Source organism: Petromyzon marinus, chromosome 50 (assembly GCF_048934315.1).
Source record: "Petromyzon marinus isolate PM22_M1 ecotype Great Lakes invasive population chromosome 50, UKy_Petmar_22M1.pri1.0, whole genome shotgun sequence".
NCBI lineage: Eukaryota > Metazoa > Chordata > Hyperoartia > Petromyzontiformes > Petromyzontidae > Petromyzon > Petromyzon marinus.
Window position 1 is genome coordinate 7,720,137 of NC_133716.1, and position 18,935 is coordinate 7,739,071.

General features: G+C 45.8%; 1 protein-coding gene across 5 annotated transcripts in view; it reads left to right on the forward strand.

The window, feature by feature from the left end:
• LOC116953115 (potassium channel subfamily T member 2) overlaps positions 1-18,935 on the forward strand; it is a 224,074-nt gene that overhangs the window by 172,054 nt on the left and 33,085 nt on the right. For all 5 annotated transcript variants that reach the window (XM_032972962.2, XM_032972966.2, XM_032972965.2 and 2 more), the window contains 7 exons: positions 1,472-1,580; positions 2,452-2,601; positions 3,395-3,627; positions 3,995-4,265; positions 8,555-8,660; positions 11,690-11,862; positions 15,180-15,251. In XM_032972962.2, coding sequence (XP_032828853.2) covers positions 1,472-1,580; positions 2,452-2,601; positions 3,395-3,627; positions 3,995-4,265; positions 8,555-8,660; positions 11,690-11,862; positions 15,180-15,251 — 1,114 coding nt within the window. The remainder of the gene's footprint in view (positions 1-1,471; positions 1,581-2,451; positions 2,602-3,394; positions 3,628-3,994; positions 4,266-8,554; positions 8,661-11,689; positions 11,863-15,179; positions 15,252-18,935) is intronic.

The following is an 18,935-nucleotide window of genomic DNA, read 5'->3' on the forward strand; positions in this document are numbered from 1 at the left end:
CTCGGCGGATGACGTCAAATGTCACGGTGACCCAAGTGCGCATATTCATGCTCCATTACTTGGGTCATGCGGCTCCGTGTCGGTGAGCCCGTCGTCAACCTGGCTCCGTTCTTTGAAGGAGGCACACGCAGTCCGTGCGTGACGCTCGTGTGACTGCCTGTGAACATGCTCAAGCTTATTCACGATTATCATCGTTTTTACATTCTTTGGGTCTTTCGCTAAAGATAGAAAATAAAAAAAATATCACGACGTTTCGATCGCAACACAAGCAATCGTCATCAGGTGAAAAAAAATACAGCGGGAGAGCTGCCTGATGATGATTGCCAGTGTTGCGATCGAAACGTCATGATATTTTTATTTTTTATTATTATTATTTTCTATCCACGTGGCTTTACCGATAGACCCAAAGAATATGAATTCCTGTAGTCACAAAAGCTTTCAATATAATCAATTTTCACAAGAACGCAACCTGTAGGCATTTAATAATCCACTCCCTCCCCTCCAGCAAATTCGATCAATTGCCACGATATGGAAACTGGCACTATTTGGACACCTATGTCGGATGGACAACAACAGGGGGCAGTTAAAAGTGCTTTGCTCGGGGATATGGAAGGAACCGGAAAGAGAGTTAGGCCTAACAAGAGAATGGCTTGACAACGACAAAAGAGATTGGTACCAGAAATATGTGGCCCACGACTGCGGCATATTGACGGAATACAGAGGAAAGTGGAAACAAATGTGCAGTGGACACCTATGGGCTATCTGCCTACGGATCGTGATGATGATGGTGTGATGATGATAGAGTTACAATTACGTTCAAGCTACGATATTTTTTGTTTCAATTTTGCCATCTCGTTTGTACTGTTTTTTTCTTGCCTTGTTTGTACAGCTCCGCTTGCTCTGTTAGTCAAGAGTTAATCTTTTGATTTTATGTGTATATTGCGAATGTATCCGTCAATGTTTCAATGGACTTAATTGATGCATTGATACTTACATTGATTTGTTATGCCATATTTGTTTATCTGTGACACGTACCGGAAATTATTGTGCTTCCAAATAGCGGCACACACGCTCCAATGCACCGCAGATCCAGGAACGGACAGACAAATGGAATAGGCTCCATTTTTATCGTGCATTTCCATTTCCTATCGAAATATATGCGTGAGAGTACGGCTTCACATTTACGCACAAACCAGGATTCGTCGGTTTTTTTTTCTCATTTTTTCTTCAACCTGAATGATATTGCTGGTAAAGTTGATCTTCTATACGTAAGCGAAGCACCTTTGCTCTCTGACATGTTGTGGGGTCATACCAAGTGTCGTTTGGCCTGATGTCCCCGACATTCGGCTCCACGTGCCGGGAACTACTCGAACAGCGCACGGCACAATCCGAACACTCAGCGGCCATTCGGCGCGACCGCGAGAAACCTCCTCAGCGGGAATCACCTTTTGCCGTCGCCATGTTTTTTCAGACCACGTTGTGTGCGAGGAAGAGTTCAAGTACGCCATGTTGGCACTCAACTGCGTCTGCCCAGCGACATCCACCCTCATCACCCTGTTAGTCCACACCTCCCGCGGACAGTAAGTTGTCTCCCCATTGGCTCGTTTTGATGCGCGGGATCGTATTGCATTTGCTCATTAAGTCGTCCACCAACACCTCTCTGTAGCTGTGCAAATCTCGCACTTGTATACAATTTGCATCTCCTCCTCGTAAGTAAAGAAAAAAACGAGCTGGCATTACAGCGGAGCAGTGATGTAATCTAAACAATTGTTGATAGAGTCTAAACATTTGTTGTTGTTCCAGATGTAATTACAATTAAGACACAAACTTAAAAGCCTGTGTCAGGAGGCCCTTAATTATTGGAAGAAATAAAAAAGCTATAAACAAAAAGGGCCCCTTGCCGTTAAAGATCGGGCAGGTCACCAACACTGTTTCAAGCAAGCCTGACTGCTGATGAGACACTGAATGTTGAAACGTGTGTCCCAGAGTGTTCATGTAGTGGGGAGCGGTAGTGTAGCGGTTAGCGCGCTGCGCTATGAATCTGGCGACCCGGGTTCGATTCCCGCTCACGGCCAACACCAGTGACGATTATCTGAACCGGTCCCGGGCCTCCCCTAGGTCGACTCAGCCTCAAATGAGTACCTGGTGCGGTGTGTAAACATTGCCACTAGGGAGACAAAGGCGGTCGGGCGTGGTGCTGGCCACCCACCCCCTCGTGTACCGTTCCGGCCTTCATAGGTGCTCGCTAACAGCACTTGCCCCTACAGTCTGTTAAGGCTATATGGGGGATCTTTGTTGTATTTAACCAGTGCTGCTGATAAGATGCATTACCAGAAGGCCAAGTGGCCGAAGGCTTGTGCTTTTTTTTACTTTTACGCAGACAGACAAATATGGGAAAGAGGCATTATTTACGTCGATATAAACTCACCCCTGATTGTGAAACACCGACAGGGAGGGCCAAGAATCCCCTGAGCAGTGGCAGAGGATGTATGGCCGCTGCTCGGGTAACGAAATCTACCACATCCGGCTCGGGGAGAGCAAGTTCTTCGGGGAGTACGAGGGCAAGAGCTTCACATTCGCGGCGTTCCACTCCCACAAGAAGTACGAAACGCACGGAGGGTGGTGGTGGTGGCTGAGCGGTTCACGCAGCCAAATCGTGCCAGGGCACCCGAGCTAATAATTATTCTGATTTCAACTTCGTGGAATGCGCCGCACACTATTCGGCTGCTCTCGAACACAGGGAACGGTGAGCCAGCGCCAACAATTGCCCAAGCTCTGCCCTCCTCTATATATTGTCGTTTTAGTCCATGTAATGAGTATTTGCATCTCAAAGATCTCCATCTGTCACATGACGTGGGAGGGGAGAAATACACAACGTAGAATAACATCCGTCTTCCCTGTCCTGGCCGGTTCTCTCATTATGATCGCAGTGGAAGAGAGACGGGATGGGCCGGCTCCACATACTGTTGATAATATAATTTTTTACGATGTTCATATGCCCATTGTGTTTTTACGGCCTTTCACCTGGCTGTAAATAAAAGACACTCTAACCATACTCTCGCGAGTCATAGTGGCTAGCCATAATGGCACCACGGTGGCGAGATGTTAACTACCTTGCCTGGTATACAGGAGTATATGGGTTAAATCCCAACCCTGATGCTTATATAATTGGAGTTTGCATTTCTCTCTCCCCGTGGTGGGGTGGATTTTTCTCCGGGTCTTCCAGTTTTCTTCTCTGCATTTAAAAACATTCGCTTTAGAGTATTTGCCTGCTATAAATGTCCACGCGATAAGCCATTTCGTCATACGTGATATCCAGGTCGCTTGTGAAAAAGAGTTATATTGCTCAGTTGGCCTTACCTGGTAAAACAACTGCTCCGCTTGCTTTTTACAGGTACGGCGTGTGCCTGATCGGCGTGCGACAAGAGGACAAGCGGAGCATGCTGCTGAACCCAGGCCCCCGGCACATCATGGCCACCTCCGACACGTGCTTCTACATCAACATCACCAAGGAGGAGAACTCGGCCTTCATCTTCAAGCAGCACGAGCAGCAGAAGAAAGGCCTCTCCAATGGGTCGGCTACCAGAGGCGCTCGCATCCCCGTGCAGAGTATCCTCGCCTCCCTGGGTAACGTCTCCGTTCGCATTCTCCCGCCGACACAAGTGTCCCACTCGTCGCGCCTCCTTTTGATGGCTCGCCATGTGCCGCTGAAATAGATTTTTTTTCAGACGCGTTTTATTTTTGTCATCAAAGAACCCAGAATGCAGTGGGAATAAATAAAAAAATGGAAAAAACAGAATTTTTTTTATACTATGGATATCACAGTTGTGCTCCAACAATGCCTCTTTTCCCACTGGCACAATAGCGGGAGGGTTTGGGAAGGTGGCACTTTTCACCAGGCACCCCCAACGTCTCAGCCGCACGCCCCCCCCCCCCCGCCCCCCCTCCCCGAACTGAGCCACCACCACCATGCCCGCCTCTCTACGCACCGCAGGCTCGGTGGCGATGGACTTGCATGGCACGGAGCCCAGCCAGGCGGCCCCTCCGGCCGACGTGCACGTGCCAGCCGGCCCGACGAGCGAGGCGGGGGCGGGCAGGAGCCTCTCGCTGCCCGCGGAGCGATCGGGCACCGGCAGACGGCCCAGCATCGCCCCCGTGCTGGAGGTCGCTGACCCTGTGCTGCAGGCCGAGCCCTCGGACCCCTTCAACGACCCCTCAGAGGATGAAGCGAACCAGTCGGACGAGGAAGGCACCGTGAACTTTGAGTAAGCCACGGACGTTAATGTGGAAGGCTTTGCGAAGCATTTTTGTTGTCCTCGTGAACAATGTTGGTTACGAGCGTCATTGTTGCGCATTGTTTATGCCGTCTCTTGTTTTTTTTTGGCGTCATCTGGTCGAGCACCAATTGGGTTGAGGCTCAAAAGAAAGCCGTCCCTTGGTGTGGACCAATCAGTTTCAAGGACAATGCATATATTATCATAGTGTGTGTTTTGTTTGCATTTTGACTGCAGGTATTGTGGTTAATGCAGACATGAATCCTCGTAAAAAGGTTTCAGTTTTGTTGCCAGAAAAAAGGGGAAAAACCCTATTATTACATTTTGGTACTGGCAAAGGAAGTCTAATGATGAAGCTCCAATTTAGTTTATGAAGTGAAGGCCCTACCGCCAGCAGTGCCATGTGCAATAAATTGCAGGGCTGCACCTTTGTCTTTCCCAGAACAAACTTAACCGCATAATCCAAGTTCAATATAAAGTTGAAGGACTGAGTTGACAGTGTCACGTAAACAAACAACAACTCACAACGTTCTTAAATACTATTGCCTTACAACATAAAAAACATGAGTGGAGAGAAACTTGTAAAGATGCTGATTGACCTGTAGCTGGACAGTTTAATTTAACTTTATTCATGCATTCATTTTTTTTGGAGGTCCCCCCCCCCTCCACACACACATTGCATGATTGCCTAAAGCACGACTGGATTATAATGATAGAAAAAGTTACATGTATGTGAAATGCAGTAGCCTGATGATGCTCCCATGGTTTGGAGCAATAAACCCAATACAAAGAAGAACATAACTAGGAATATTATATACGTATGTAATGTATGTTGAACTTCTTTCACATCGTACGTAGCCAACCCTGCTAATCGGCAGTGCGGGCGGGAGGACAACAAACTAAACACAAACATAGACTTTGTCTTCTACTTACGTCCGTCTTTCCACATAGCGAAATACAAGTATCTCTTACATAACCCATTGGCCTCACTGCATTCTGGGAATGCTTACTTTCAGAAGCGTTGATTCAGTACAAGCCAACTGGACTGGTGTCGACAATCGGTGTCTTATCAGCAGGCTTTTCTTGAATCAACTTTGGCGAATTGGCAGACTGTTATAGGCAAAGAACCCTCTCATTTAGATATGGGTACTGATTAATAAATAGGATACCCGACTCATCGATTATTCAATCACTTAAGAGTTTTAATTGTCTGAACACGAAAGATAGTGAGAGCTGGGTTTGTGTGGTCCAGTAGCCTTGCGAGTTAACACTTCACTCTCTGCCACTGGTCCAGGTGTCTGTCAGTTGTCAGAACTCTTTGCCGAAGCTTTTGTCGTCAGGTGCCACCAGGGTTTGCGTTTGACAGAGCCTCGCAGACCATGTTGGACCTGGCTCATGTTAAAACAGTGGTTGTCCTGATAGTCAGTGAGCCTGGTCACCCTTTCCATCACTGTTGTTATAATATATTCATAAGTGTGGTTTTAGATCATATTTTACTATGTCGTCAATATTTAATGCACACTGGGACGGAGGCAAGTTGGTATAAATATGGATGTTTTCATTTCACAATGTAAACGCCGATAACTCAAATGAACCAGAACGTGCCCCAAAGCATGGTGAAATCAGAGCCACCTTCATGAAGATTTAAGTAAAATAAAAATTGATGCAACCAAAAAATGCAATCGCTGGTATTCACAAATGATTCTGTGCCAAAGGCATGAAGGTGCACACATAACAGTCATCCTGTGATGAATGTGAACTGAACACATGTATCAATAGCCGTGCCCTAAAAAGGAAGATTATATAATGGGTGACATTTTGAGCAATGGCACTTCTTCGCCTATACTCTTTGGTTCTATTCGGTAAAGTCACGTAGGTAAAAAATACAAATAAAACAACAAAAATCACGACGTTTCGGCCACAACACAAGTGGCCTTCATCAGGTGAAGGGACCGTGCTGTCCAGAGGACAGCGTTGGAGTGAAGACAGTCAAGCCCAGGTCGCGTCCTTTAAGCTGTGTGTGAGTAAACACAAAACGCTTTGACAAAGGAATTAGCATAAAATGCACGTAGAGGTCCAAATGCTGGTGTGAAGGGAAATGAGCTGCTGTGAAAGTTTGGGATACCACTACTCGAATAAATATACTATACCATTGAAATTAGTTTAATGTTTGGTATGATTTAGAACATCTTTCCAATGATTGCTTAATTTGAAACCATCCCCTCGGTTGAAATTGCGTCTGTGTTTGTAAATCTGAATTGCCACGTGGATAAATCTCTGATAAAAACCCGTGGGTTTGCAGAGAACCTTGGTCTTGGAGAAAACTATGTCGTGATCAGAGTATGGATCCTTGCAGTCACGAAAGCTTAAAATCTAGAACTTCTTCGCCTGTTTGCTATCAAAGAGCCATGGACTGAAATGCCACATTTTTTTCATGATTACGTAATGTTTCCTCTTGTCGGGCAGAATCATTGACGAATGTGTGCGTTGCTTGTGCACCACTACCAACGCAAGATCACCTTTTGCTCTGTTTGGCCAATACTAGACGGTGCTCCTTTCTGCCTAGTAAAGAGTGATTCACTCGCCTGTCAAATCATCCAATGCATCAGAATCATAATCTTTATTCATGCTGGAGGAGTAACCCTATGAGTTGTCCAGTATGGGTGGGTCAGCAGTGCGTGTATTCAATTCACAACTCGGAGCTTAGCTGTACCTGATTTAGTTTAAAAAATGTAACATTAAGCATCAAGGCATAGACATGATGCTACTTATGAGAATAGGTTTTCCCCTTTTATCTGGCAACAAAACAGGTGTTGAGATGTTAAAACACCAAACTGAAACCTTTTGCAAGGAATCATGTCTGCATTAACCAAAATATGTGTGGTCAGAATGCAAACAAAAAAACATACTTTGATAGTATATGCATTGTCTTTGAAACTGATTGGTCCATGGTCCACACCAGAGACAGCTTTCTTTTGAGCCTAGTCTCCAAACGGTGTTAGACCAGAGGACGCCAAAAGGTCGTACAGCACAAAGACAATGCCACTATCAGAGTAATGAGGGTTCGGGTTGAGCAGCTACATCATGGGACCTCCTTTGCCAGTACCAAAATATGAGAATAGGTTTTCCCCCTTTTTTTTGCTGCCATAAAAAAGTGGAAAACCTATTATCATATTTTGGTACTTGCAAAGGAGGTCCCATGATGATGCTACTTATGGCAGGTCAAAGTACCGGTACCGGCATCATTATCTTGGACATGTAACCAGGAAGAACGGTGACCCATGAAGGGAACGTCGGAAGGTCCAAGCAGGCAGTGGAGGTCCTCGAACTGCCTGACGACAAAACATCAAACGCTGGACGGGATGGACACTAGCTCAGTTGAATGATGGACAGAGAGAAGTGGAGAGCCACTGCATGGAGATTCTAACGAAGAGACGGGCATGCCTCAATGGTTCGAAAGGCCAAGGGACTAAGAATAAATATAATACGATGGGGTAGGTGTGTACCAGGTTGGATAAGTTCATCCATCAATATTGATTTGTATGCTCAGGGTGCAAGTATTGAATTGTGTGTGGGTTAAAATCAATTACTAATGATTTTTCTCTCTCAAAAATTACAAATATGATAATGTATGACTTGTGGTGGTGCGGTGTTGAACTTACTGTGCTATCAACTATGCCACCTAAGGTCAATTCCCGGCCGTGTCTAGCAACAACAGTGATTAATATCTGACTTGATCCTGGGGGCACTCCTCCCTTTTACCGACCAGCACTCACCAGCATGGTGAAGTATGGTAAAAAAAAAACGTGACCGACATGGCATGGGGAGGCCTTCATCCAGAAGTGAATGGATCATGGCTGATGATCACGATGATGATGATTCCTTTGTGTACCTTGACAGGATAACAGTCTCACTCCCCACTCGGTGTGTGTTGATGTGTACGTGTCTGGGGAGTGGTGGTGCAGTGGTAAGTGCGCTGCGCTATGAATCCGGCGACTCGAGTTTGATTCCCGCTCATTGCCAACACCAGTGACAATTAATTATCTGAGCCGGTCCTGGGGCTCACTTGAGTCAACTCAGCCTCGAGGTGCGGGGTGTAAACATCGCCACAAGGGAAACAACCCCAGTCGGGCGTGGTGCTGGCCACCCACACCTTCGTGTGCCGTGCCGGCTACTCGCTAACAGCACTTGCCACAACAGTCTGTGAAGGCTATATGGGTGATCTTTGTTTGATCATCTTTGTGTGCGGTGCGTGTTTTTGTGGATTGCTATTGTCATAGCCGGGTAAAAGGTTACCCACCCAACTCCCCGTACATCGGCAGCTCTCCCACGCTGTGTCATCTGCTGAGGAAGAGGGCTCCGTTCTGTTGCCTTCGGTTGGATAAGGTCAGTGCGTATGCAAGCATGCAGAATTCATAGCCCACAAACTCAGCACCACGGACCTGTCGGTGTCTAATGTTTGCAACACACCACAGTGCCAAAATTGTATTCGTGAGGATAAGGGTTAAGTCAAAACTGAAAGAAAGAAAAAAACATTGCCTCAACACACATGGTGTAAATTCCACTTTTCCGAAGAGAAAAAAAATACAAAATAGAAATGTCTCACTTCTCAATTAAGCCTTGGGTGCAGCAGCCCTGCGCCAACAGTAAAGATTCCACATTCATATGGCAGGGATAATTATTTCCATAGCACAACCAATGTTAATTTCCTACAAAGTGGTAAATGTATTATTTCCCCATTAAAGGAATAATGAATGGCCTGAGACAACCCTCGACTGAGATTTTAACTCTCAACCTTTTGCATACCTGTCAACCCATAAGGTTTACCCCGTATTCTTGTACAGGTAAATTGAGTTTTCAGGTCCATACGGCATACAGCCGTTTCAGTACGGGCAAAACATAATTAGTTTAATCCTTAATAATTTTCTGTGTTTATTGTTGTACATTTACAAACATGAGTGTGTGCATCCACATCAAGCAAGCAGCATCAGCATGCAGATCACAGACAGTAGCATTATATTTAACATCATTGACACCAATTGTGAAAAATAATCAATAAACCAGTTTTTCCTTAGTAACATCATTTTTGTCAGAGAATAGGTTTTCCTCTCTTTTCTGGCAATAAAGCAGGTGTTAAGATGTTCAAAACCCAAATAGAAACTTTTTGCAAGGAATCAAGTCTGCAATAACCACACGTTTTTTATGGTGAACATGCAAACAAACATGCTCTAATAATACTCTTTGGTTTTATTCGGTAAAGTCACGTAGGTAAAATAAAATAAAACTAAATAAAAGAAAACAATTAAATCAAGACGTTTCGGAGGCAACACAAGTCTCCTTCTTCAGGTGGAACAGACACAGCGGAACATCAGTGTCAAGTGGACAGCTCAGAGACCGGGTCTATATACAGGTTAAGAGGGGGGGAGGAGTCAGCCTAGGATGTGGGTGGGTGGGGAGGGCTGAGCCAAGCCGCCGCTTGTCACGGCACAGGGGGCTCGGAGGAGCGGAGGTGCCTCCTGTGCGACAACGTGTAAAACCCCTTTGTTATGCTGCCGGGGGTTGGAGGAAAGGGATGGCGTGCTGTAAGGGTGCAAGTACAGCTTCATTGTTTAGAAAGAATTAGAAATGGCTGTATAATTATAAGGTAGCTAAAAGTTTGACATACACCGACTGAGAGATGGAAATGGCTGTACAATTAAAATGCAGCTAACGTTTGACTTGATGTATAACATCTTTCCAGTGGTTGCTCAATTTGAAACCATCCTCTCGGTTGAAGTTGTGTCTGTGTTTGTAAATCTGGATGGCCTCGTGGACAAATCTCTGATAATAACCGGTAGGTTTGCAGAGTACCTTGGTATCGGATAAAACAATATCATGATCACCCACAGCGAGGTAACGGTGATCAACCACGGCAGAAGAATTCGTTCTGCTGTGTTTCAAATCTGATTTGTGCTCACGAATTCGGTCAGAGATATGTCGCTTCGTCTCCTCGATATAGCAGACTCCGCAGGTACAACTCAATTTGTAAACACCGAGGTACTGTAAGTCAGTGATAACATCCTTTACGGATGGGATCAGATCACGGATTTTGTGTACTGTGTTAAAACCGGACCTGGATCTTGTGTTTGTTAGCTGCCTTTTAATTGTACAGCCATTTCCATCTCTCAGTGGTTGTATGTCAAACTTTAGCTACCTTATAATTATACAGCCATTTCTAATGCTTTCTAAACAATGAAGCTGTACTTGCACCCTTACAGCACGCCATCCCTTTCCTCCAACCCCCGGCAGCATAACAAAGGGGTTTTACACGTTGTCGCACAGGAGGCACCTCCGCTCCTCCGAGCCCCCTGTGCCGTGACAAGCGGCGGCTTGGCTCAGCCCTCCCCCCCCACCCACATCCCGGTCTGACTCCTCCCCCCCCCCCCTCTTAACCTGTATATAGACCCGGTCTCTGAGCTGTCCACTTGACACTGATGTTCCGCTGTGTCTGTTCCACCTGAAGAAGGAGACTTGTGTTGCCTCCGAAACGTCGTGATTTAATTGTTTTCTTTTATTTTGTTTTATTTTATTTTACCTACGTGACTTTACCAATTAAAACCAAAGAGTATGAATCCTTGCAGTCACGAAAGCTTCAAATCTAGAATGCTCTAATCATATATGCATTGTCTGGTCTGACACTGGTAAGACTACGCCCTAAAGAAGGCTATCTCTGGTGTAGGCCAATAAGCCTCAAAGAGAATGCATATATTATCAGAGCATGTTTGTTTGCATGTTCACCACAAGTACGTGTGGTTATTGCAGACTTGATTCCTTGAAAAAAGTTTCTATTTGGTTTTTGAACATCTCCACACCTGCTTTATTGCCAGAAAGGGTAAAACCTATTGTTATTTTTTTTCATACAAAGATATTTCGAAACGCCAGATCTCACGAACTACCACTTTACACCGTTCCACATTTACCGATCTCCTCTATTCAAGTATAAATGTGTGTCGTTACAAGCTGCACAAGCCCGATAATTGCGACACACATCTTATATGATGTCAGGGCTGCAGTTTTAAATTAAGATAAATATCTTTGTGTGCGTAGGTGTGTGACCCACATGAGATGGAGAGCACTGATTAAAATTAAGATAGAGCTATAGTGCAGGCAAAACAGTGGGGTGCCACGGTGGTGAGATGTTAATTACCTCGCCTAGTATACAGAGGGTCGTCGGTTTGATCATGACCCTGACGCCTGTATATTTAGAGTTTGCATGTTCTCCTCGTGGTCGCGTGGATTTTTGTCCGGGACCCCAGTGTTTTTCCCTCTACATTTAGAGTATTTGGCTGCTATAAATTTCCACATGATGATGATGAGCCACTTTGTCGCTTCTGAAAATCTTCACGGCCGTTTTGCCGTGTCTCTTCTCCCGGCAGGGCTGCGCGCACTACAGCTATGAAGATGCCAAGGCCTACAGCTTCAAGAACAAGCTGATCATTGTGTCGGCGGAGACGGCGGGCAACGGCCTCTACACGTTCATCGTGCCACTGCGGGCCTACTACCGACCCCACAGGGAGCTCAACCCCATCGTGCTGCTGCTCGACAACCCGTAAGGGCGTGCCGGGCACATGCACGGTGGGGCCCGTGGGCACACTCACGGTGGGGTCGTGGACAACATGCCTGTTTACTACTTGCTCAGACACATGGTTTAGAAACAGTGTCATTTAACAGACAAAATGAAACTGAAAATCGTGATGAAGAAAACAAATGTGGAGTGATTCTAGATTTGAAGTTTTCGTGACTGCAAGGATCCATACTCGTTGGTTCTTTCGGTAAAGTCACGTGGGTGAAAATAAAATCAAATAAAAATAACTAAATTAAATCACGACGTTTCGGAAGCAACACAAGCTTCCGTCATCAGGCGAGACAACCACAGCAATTATTTTTTTACTGTTGTGGGCAAAGAGAGCTGTTTGTGAAGTGATTATATAAGGTCAGAGGGGGGGAGGAGCCAGGGAGGAGAGGTGTAGGGGGGTGTGGAGTAGGGGGGGGGAAGTGAAGATCCAGATGGTCCTGTGGAGTGATACACGTTTGGAATTACACTGAGAGGCAGTAGGAGGCACACATAGATTCGAGAACATACGCCGGTTAATGGCATCATTCAACCTGTGGGGAAATGTCAGCGGGGCTTGGGTAGAAAGCTTGGTGAGGAAGGATGATGGCGAATGTCCAAGAATAAGTACGGAGTGGCAGCCAAAAAAGATCACGTGCAGATCCTAGGTGGATTCCTTTATCTCAGCACCATGAGAGATGGGAGGACGGTTTGGGAAGCCTTCATCCAGCAGTGGATGGATCATGGCTAATGATGATGATGACGACGACAGAAAACATGTTGAATAATACCTGCACTGTACAGTGCAGGTATACTCCAAAATGTTATACAGTCTACGTGAACTAATTTAAAGGCTGAAGTTGCCTTGCTATTGTGCACGGCATTTTAGTGAGTCGGACGATGTTGGTGAGTTTGATAAACAGCAGTTTTGTCGTACAAGCCTTTGTCAAACCTGCAGCTACATATCCACCTCCTACATTATCAATCAGGAACATCTTTGCAGAAATACAATTTCACCCGGGAAATATATTTTCTCCACATTTTATGTTTTTTTCTCATTCGGAAAGCTATTAACGTTGACAATTAAGCAAGTAAAACAAAACATGCAGGTGAATGATTTGCTGCTGATGTGAGTTAATTGGAACCCCATGCTGATCATTAATCTATTCAAAGTGGAAATCGCCAATTTACAAACCAATGAATGGCTCTCCGATGTGTTAATGGGTTTGTACCACTTGTCATTCCGTGTGGTGTCCGACACTTCGCTCCACGTGCCGGCTAAGATCTTCGCGACCTATGATTTTACTTTCACGTTTTGTTCACCCGGGAAAGCCTCACTGAGTCTCGTGGCTCTTTCAGGAGGGTCCGGATGACTGTCGTGTAGATTCCAAATTGAGAAATGTGCAGGTGAGTTTCTAACATATCGCGTTTTGACCACGATGCTGGGGCACCATGGCCCACCCTTGCGAATGACGCCGCGCGGTCCTTCAGCGTCCACTGCGAAGCAGTACGGCGCGTATTGTTACAGTTCATACGCCCGTGGCGTGAACCAGCACGGCTGCTGGCTTGGAACCGTGAACCTCTGCGGCAAGTGGCAAATGTGCTACCGCGAAGCCACTTTGCCTCACGAATAATTGACAATAATTCAGACTGAATAAATCATTGTTCAGTTGGACATCATTCACAGCAACATGCGGTACAAACGGAAAACGCACGGGAGGGATATACAGCACAACCGTCAAAGCTACGTGGCAACCGGAAGGTTTTTCATTGGCATTTTGTGGTAATTAGTGGTGCTACCTGCCGTGCAAACAACTTTGAGGTGGTACACCGGGATGCTCTTTAAACAATAATAATTTATATTTCAGTGCTCAGCACTAGGGTGCCTCTGACCTCTGCTTAATTAAAACAAACAAAAAAAAACGTCGGTAGAATATGTTCCAGCCACGCGTGAGTTAGGCGAAGTTTTGTATTCGCAAAGTTCCGACTCGAGAGAGAGAGAGATGCTACCGCGTTGGCAATAGCCAGTTAAATTGTCAGTGCATTTGCTTTCACTGCGAGTCTGGAGGCATTGACCCTGCGTCGGTCCCACGCCTTGGCTCCCATCCGACTCCCCCACCCAGAGCACTGCCAGCCAAGTGTCCTGATGAGCAGCGTTGATGACTGTGAGCACGGTGGATTATGGGCAACGGTACAGTTTCACGCACATCATCGAAAATAAGAGTCAGCCTGACTGTTAGCGAATAGCACCAAATTCACCCGATCTCGCAACAGCTCGGAAACAAAGGCGACGGTGGCGAGATGTTAACTACCTCGCCTGGTATGCAGGAGCTCGTGGGTTCAATCCCGACCATGACACCCGTATATTTGGAGTTCTCCCCCATGGTCGCGTGGATTTTTCTCCGGGTCCTCCGGTTTTTCCCTCCACATTTGAAAACATGCGTTTTAAAGTATTTGGCTGCTACAAATTTCCAGATGATAAGCCACTTCATAGAATTATAATATGTGGCCTGGTCATTTCTGAAAGGGAGCTGGTTAGATGAGTGGGTCTTACCTAGTAAAATAAAAAAATAAACTTTAGTTTAGTGCATAGTTTTAGACTTCTAGCCCGGTTTGTACTTGGATGGAAGACTACCTTGGAATATCTGGTCATTGTAGGCGTGAACTACTATGTTGTTCAAATTATGGCAAACCAGCAGTGGCTTCTTAAATATGTTTGTGTGGGTCTTTGATTGTTTGTGACGTCGTGTGTGTGGCTTTTCTAAGGATGCTCCGATTTCCGTCCACATACCAAACACTCATGAATGGAATTGGCCAAGCATTCCAATGTAGGATCATCCTGAAAAAAGAGTCTTGAGTGAGGTTTCCCTGGATAATTGTACAGGTACATCTCTTCGTCACTCATCTGCTGCATGAAGTCTCCCCTTTTACTGAGCCGGTCATGGGGGTTATTTGACCAAACTTGTCAGTGCAGGTTGGTGAAGGCGGGAGAGCAAGGAAGTACAGAACAACAGTGGGCTTTGCCGCACTGCCCTGTGCTGCCCATCACATAGCCCTGCAGCCTATGGCAACCTGGCGTGTGGTGGTAACCCATCCAAGTACTATCCGGGCTCAAACCCGCTTAGCTTTCAATATCCGATTGCCACGGTTGGCTACGTACGGTGCAACGCAACGTGCGACGTACGTGCGTACATCTGACAAGATCGAGCAAATTCTGGTTTAAGTGGTTATAGGCAGCCTGTTGCCTGCGTCTTGTGGGCGTTTTGTCGTGCCTCCAAGCTTAAACTTGCTCCTACTTGTGATGCCGTCCACAGACCTGACTGCCACTTTCTGGAGGCTATTTGCTGTTTCCCCATGGTGTACTACATGGTCGGATCCATCGACAAGTAAGTCCTACTTTCACTGTGCAATGACCTTGTTGAATAATAATAATAGGAACAACAATGCAAATTGTGACACGCGTACGCACGATATTTCGCGGACAGCCACTCTAGCACGCGGGGCAAAAAGCTCAGTGGTCACTCAACATCCAGGCGAGAGAGGAGGTGGGGGCCTGTGAGTGTCCTTTTAGAAGCGACACACCGGCCTTGGTGCTGAGAGAAGGTTGCGAGCCATTTGTTTATCATATATTTATAATTGATCTCTTTCGCTAATTTCATCGCGGTCGCACTGTGCAAACGAGATGGCCAATCTCAATCAAAGGATATTTCGCGCAAGACATGTTATGGTAATAATAATAATACATCGCCGTAATTTTGTATGGCGCTTGAAAAGCAACTGACAATAATGACGTAACCATACGTTGCGGTTAGTCATCCGTTCGATGGCTTGTGCCCCCCTTTGCCAGCGTACAATGGGCAGGGGTCGGTTGCGGAATGAACGCATCGCATTTCACCGTGACCACTCTTTAATGTTTTTCAATTTGTTGACGAGGAAAAAAAACCCATCCACACCCACAGGTGCCAATGCACAATAGGCATCTCTCGCACTGAGATCACTTCAAGTGACTTCTGTTGCACACAGCCGTGGGCAACACTTTCCAACACACCCCAACACAGAAAGGAATTTTTTTTCCGATGAAAGTACTGGATTTTCAGTTATCATTTGCAACTGATATGTTCTATTCTTGGGTCTTTCGGTAAAGTCACGTAGATAGGTTCAAAGAAAATAACATTTTTTTCTTTTTAAACTACGACGTTTCGATCGCAACACAAGCAGTCGTCTTGTGTTGCGATCGAAACGTTGATGAAACAAAGTAGTAATAGTTACGTGCCCGTGCTTAATTTGTGTTTCAATGATTGACCTTCGAAAAAAATCTGCCCATGTCTCGCACCCCGAGGGGTTGCATGCGCCCAGGTTAAGAACCACTGCTCTGTACGACAGAACCCAGTTTAATCACAGCCAGCTGCCTGGATTTTGAACCCAGGATCTCTGCATTTCTAGCTCAGTCGAGGCCCTTCCGCCAGTGGCGGCATGAGCAAAACATTGCAGGGCTGTGACTTTGCCTTCCAACTACAGTATGAGTCGAGTGCTCTTACCACGGAACCGCCCGGCCAGATAAGCGAGGGGAGGCGGGGAATTGGTACCTGCAGCCTCGCAGGCTTAATATTCCACAGCTCCTGCGTGACACTTTGCCCTGCGTTATTCACACCTCCGTGGTGTGCTCAGGTGAATCAGACTGGACCTGTGCGGACACACGAAGCACATGCCTCATTGACCACTGGACATTTGTATTCACGGCGGGACCGAGTCTTGTCGGAGGCGGTCGGAATTTAGATTAACTACGTCTGGCTTTCGTTGGTATCAGTTAACACATGCATATGTGTGCAGGCACCTACTTGGAAATGAACGTAGTTTGTATTAAGTTTAATGCACATTAATCTTTTCAGGAAAACGCATGTGTACGTACGTACGGGTATGAGTATGTACAAGTGGGGGTGGGGGTGCAGTGATTAGCGCGCTGCGCTACAAACCCGGCGACCCGGGTTTTAATTCCTGCTCACGACGATTACTGGAACCAGGTCGACTTGGCCTCAAATGGTACCTGGTGCGATGTGTAAACATCGCCACGAGGGAGACAAAGGTGGCTGGGCGTGGTGCTGGCCACCCACCACCCCTCGTGTACCATGCTGGCCTTAATTCGGTTCTCACTAACAGCACTTACATCAACAGTCTGTGAAAGGTTTGCAGAGGATCTTTGTTTTGTATGTTTATGCACACTGCTGTGTGGAGCGATGGACACACTGTCTATGAACCCGATGTCCTGAGTTCGAATCCAAACCCTGGCCCTGATCAACTCACATAAATCAGCATTCAAAGCTATGGTCCTCCATGCCTTCATCCAGCAGTGGATTTAAAAATGGCTTTAAATTATAATCACTATTATTCGTAGTCCGATTACAATGCTAAATTCACAATCAATATTGTGTGCAAACATATCAGCCTAGCATCCCTCTAGGTCAGTCAAAATGAGTAACACTTTGTGATAAGTCAGAAACCATTTTGTCGATCACCTTACAAATGGACTGGCCCCCAACTTTGGAATGTGGAATTTGTCCCACTGTTAGTAGCTTGCAAAGCCACCGACGGAGATAATTGCGAGCGCTGCCCCTTCATTCATTTCATGTGGGAAACGTTTTTTTTTTCACGGCACCGCTCATTAACGAGACCGAGAAAGCACTATCAATACAACTGTCAATGCATTGAACTTCCCTCGCACCAGCATTAGGTGATGCGCCTTTTATGATGTCAGCAGGCAGCTGACGTTTGCAACTCAAAAGGGCCTTTGTGTAATCATGCCACCCTCTGGCAGGATTTTTTACACAGTTTAGGCATGCAAGTTAGCCAGCGCAAGCTTCTCATTTCCAGAAATATGCGCCTGTGCATTCTTGATTGCATTATATTGCAGAATCTTAATCAAATGTGCCTTAATGTGCACGTAACTTGCCGGAGTGACTTGGGGTTCTGCAAAACACGGACCTTATGACTCGGATGAAATGGAGTTGTGAGGCCAGGAGCTTTTGTGAGAAATACGATGTGGATACAAAAAAAATATTCAAATAATTTACCTGGACAATCTGTTGGGATGGAACATTTAATTTTCAAGCATATCCAGTGTCAAGTGATATGTACATAGCAAGCACAACACCTTCCCTGGCATACAGGAGTGTCTTGGGTTTGATCACAAACCTGACACCTATATATTTGGAGTATTCATGTTCTCCCCATGGTCGTATGAATTTTTTTTCTTCCGAGTCCTCTGGTTTTTTCCCTCCACATTTAGAAACATGTATTTAGAGTATTTGGCTCCAATACATGACAAGCCACTTTTGTTGAGCTATCATTTGTGGCCAGATCACTTCTGAAAAGGAGCAACTGTATACAGCTCAGTGGGCCTTACCTGGTAAAAGAAAAAAAAACAAATGCATGACACATATACAAACATGTTGGAAATCTGCAACATATAGAGTGTATGTTCATCCGGTGTCAAATACATTTGCGCGGTGTCAAGAAGAGGCACGAGATGGTCCAGGCGTCACTCGTGAAAAACACAGCGGAGTCGAGCTCATAAGCAACCTGGTGGTGCACACCACTAGTTGTTCATATGCAATGTGCTTCAGCTGCACCCGTTGTAAATGTAATATGTTACAGCAGTATGCTTTACCCTCCCCGTCAAGAATTTCGGGAGGTGCGAAGATTTTCAAGCAACAACAAAGTGACACTGATCATCGTGACATAAAGACTGCATTAGCCACACATACTTGTGGTAAAACGTGCAAACGAAAATGATTTGATAATGTAAACAATGTACCCTGGCGTCTACAAACTAAGTTGCCTCTGTGATAGTAGTTACATTGGAGAAACCAAACGACATGTCTCGGACCGCATCCGTGAACACAAAGCAGACCTACTACACGGTAGGACCAACACCTCGGCCGTGGCAGATCACTGTTATAATTCAGTAGGCTCACATGACATTGACTTCTCCAAGACAGAGGTTCTCTGCAAGCCATCTGGCTACCATGAGAGATTCGTTCATGAAGCTGTCCACATACAAACACAGAGACAAT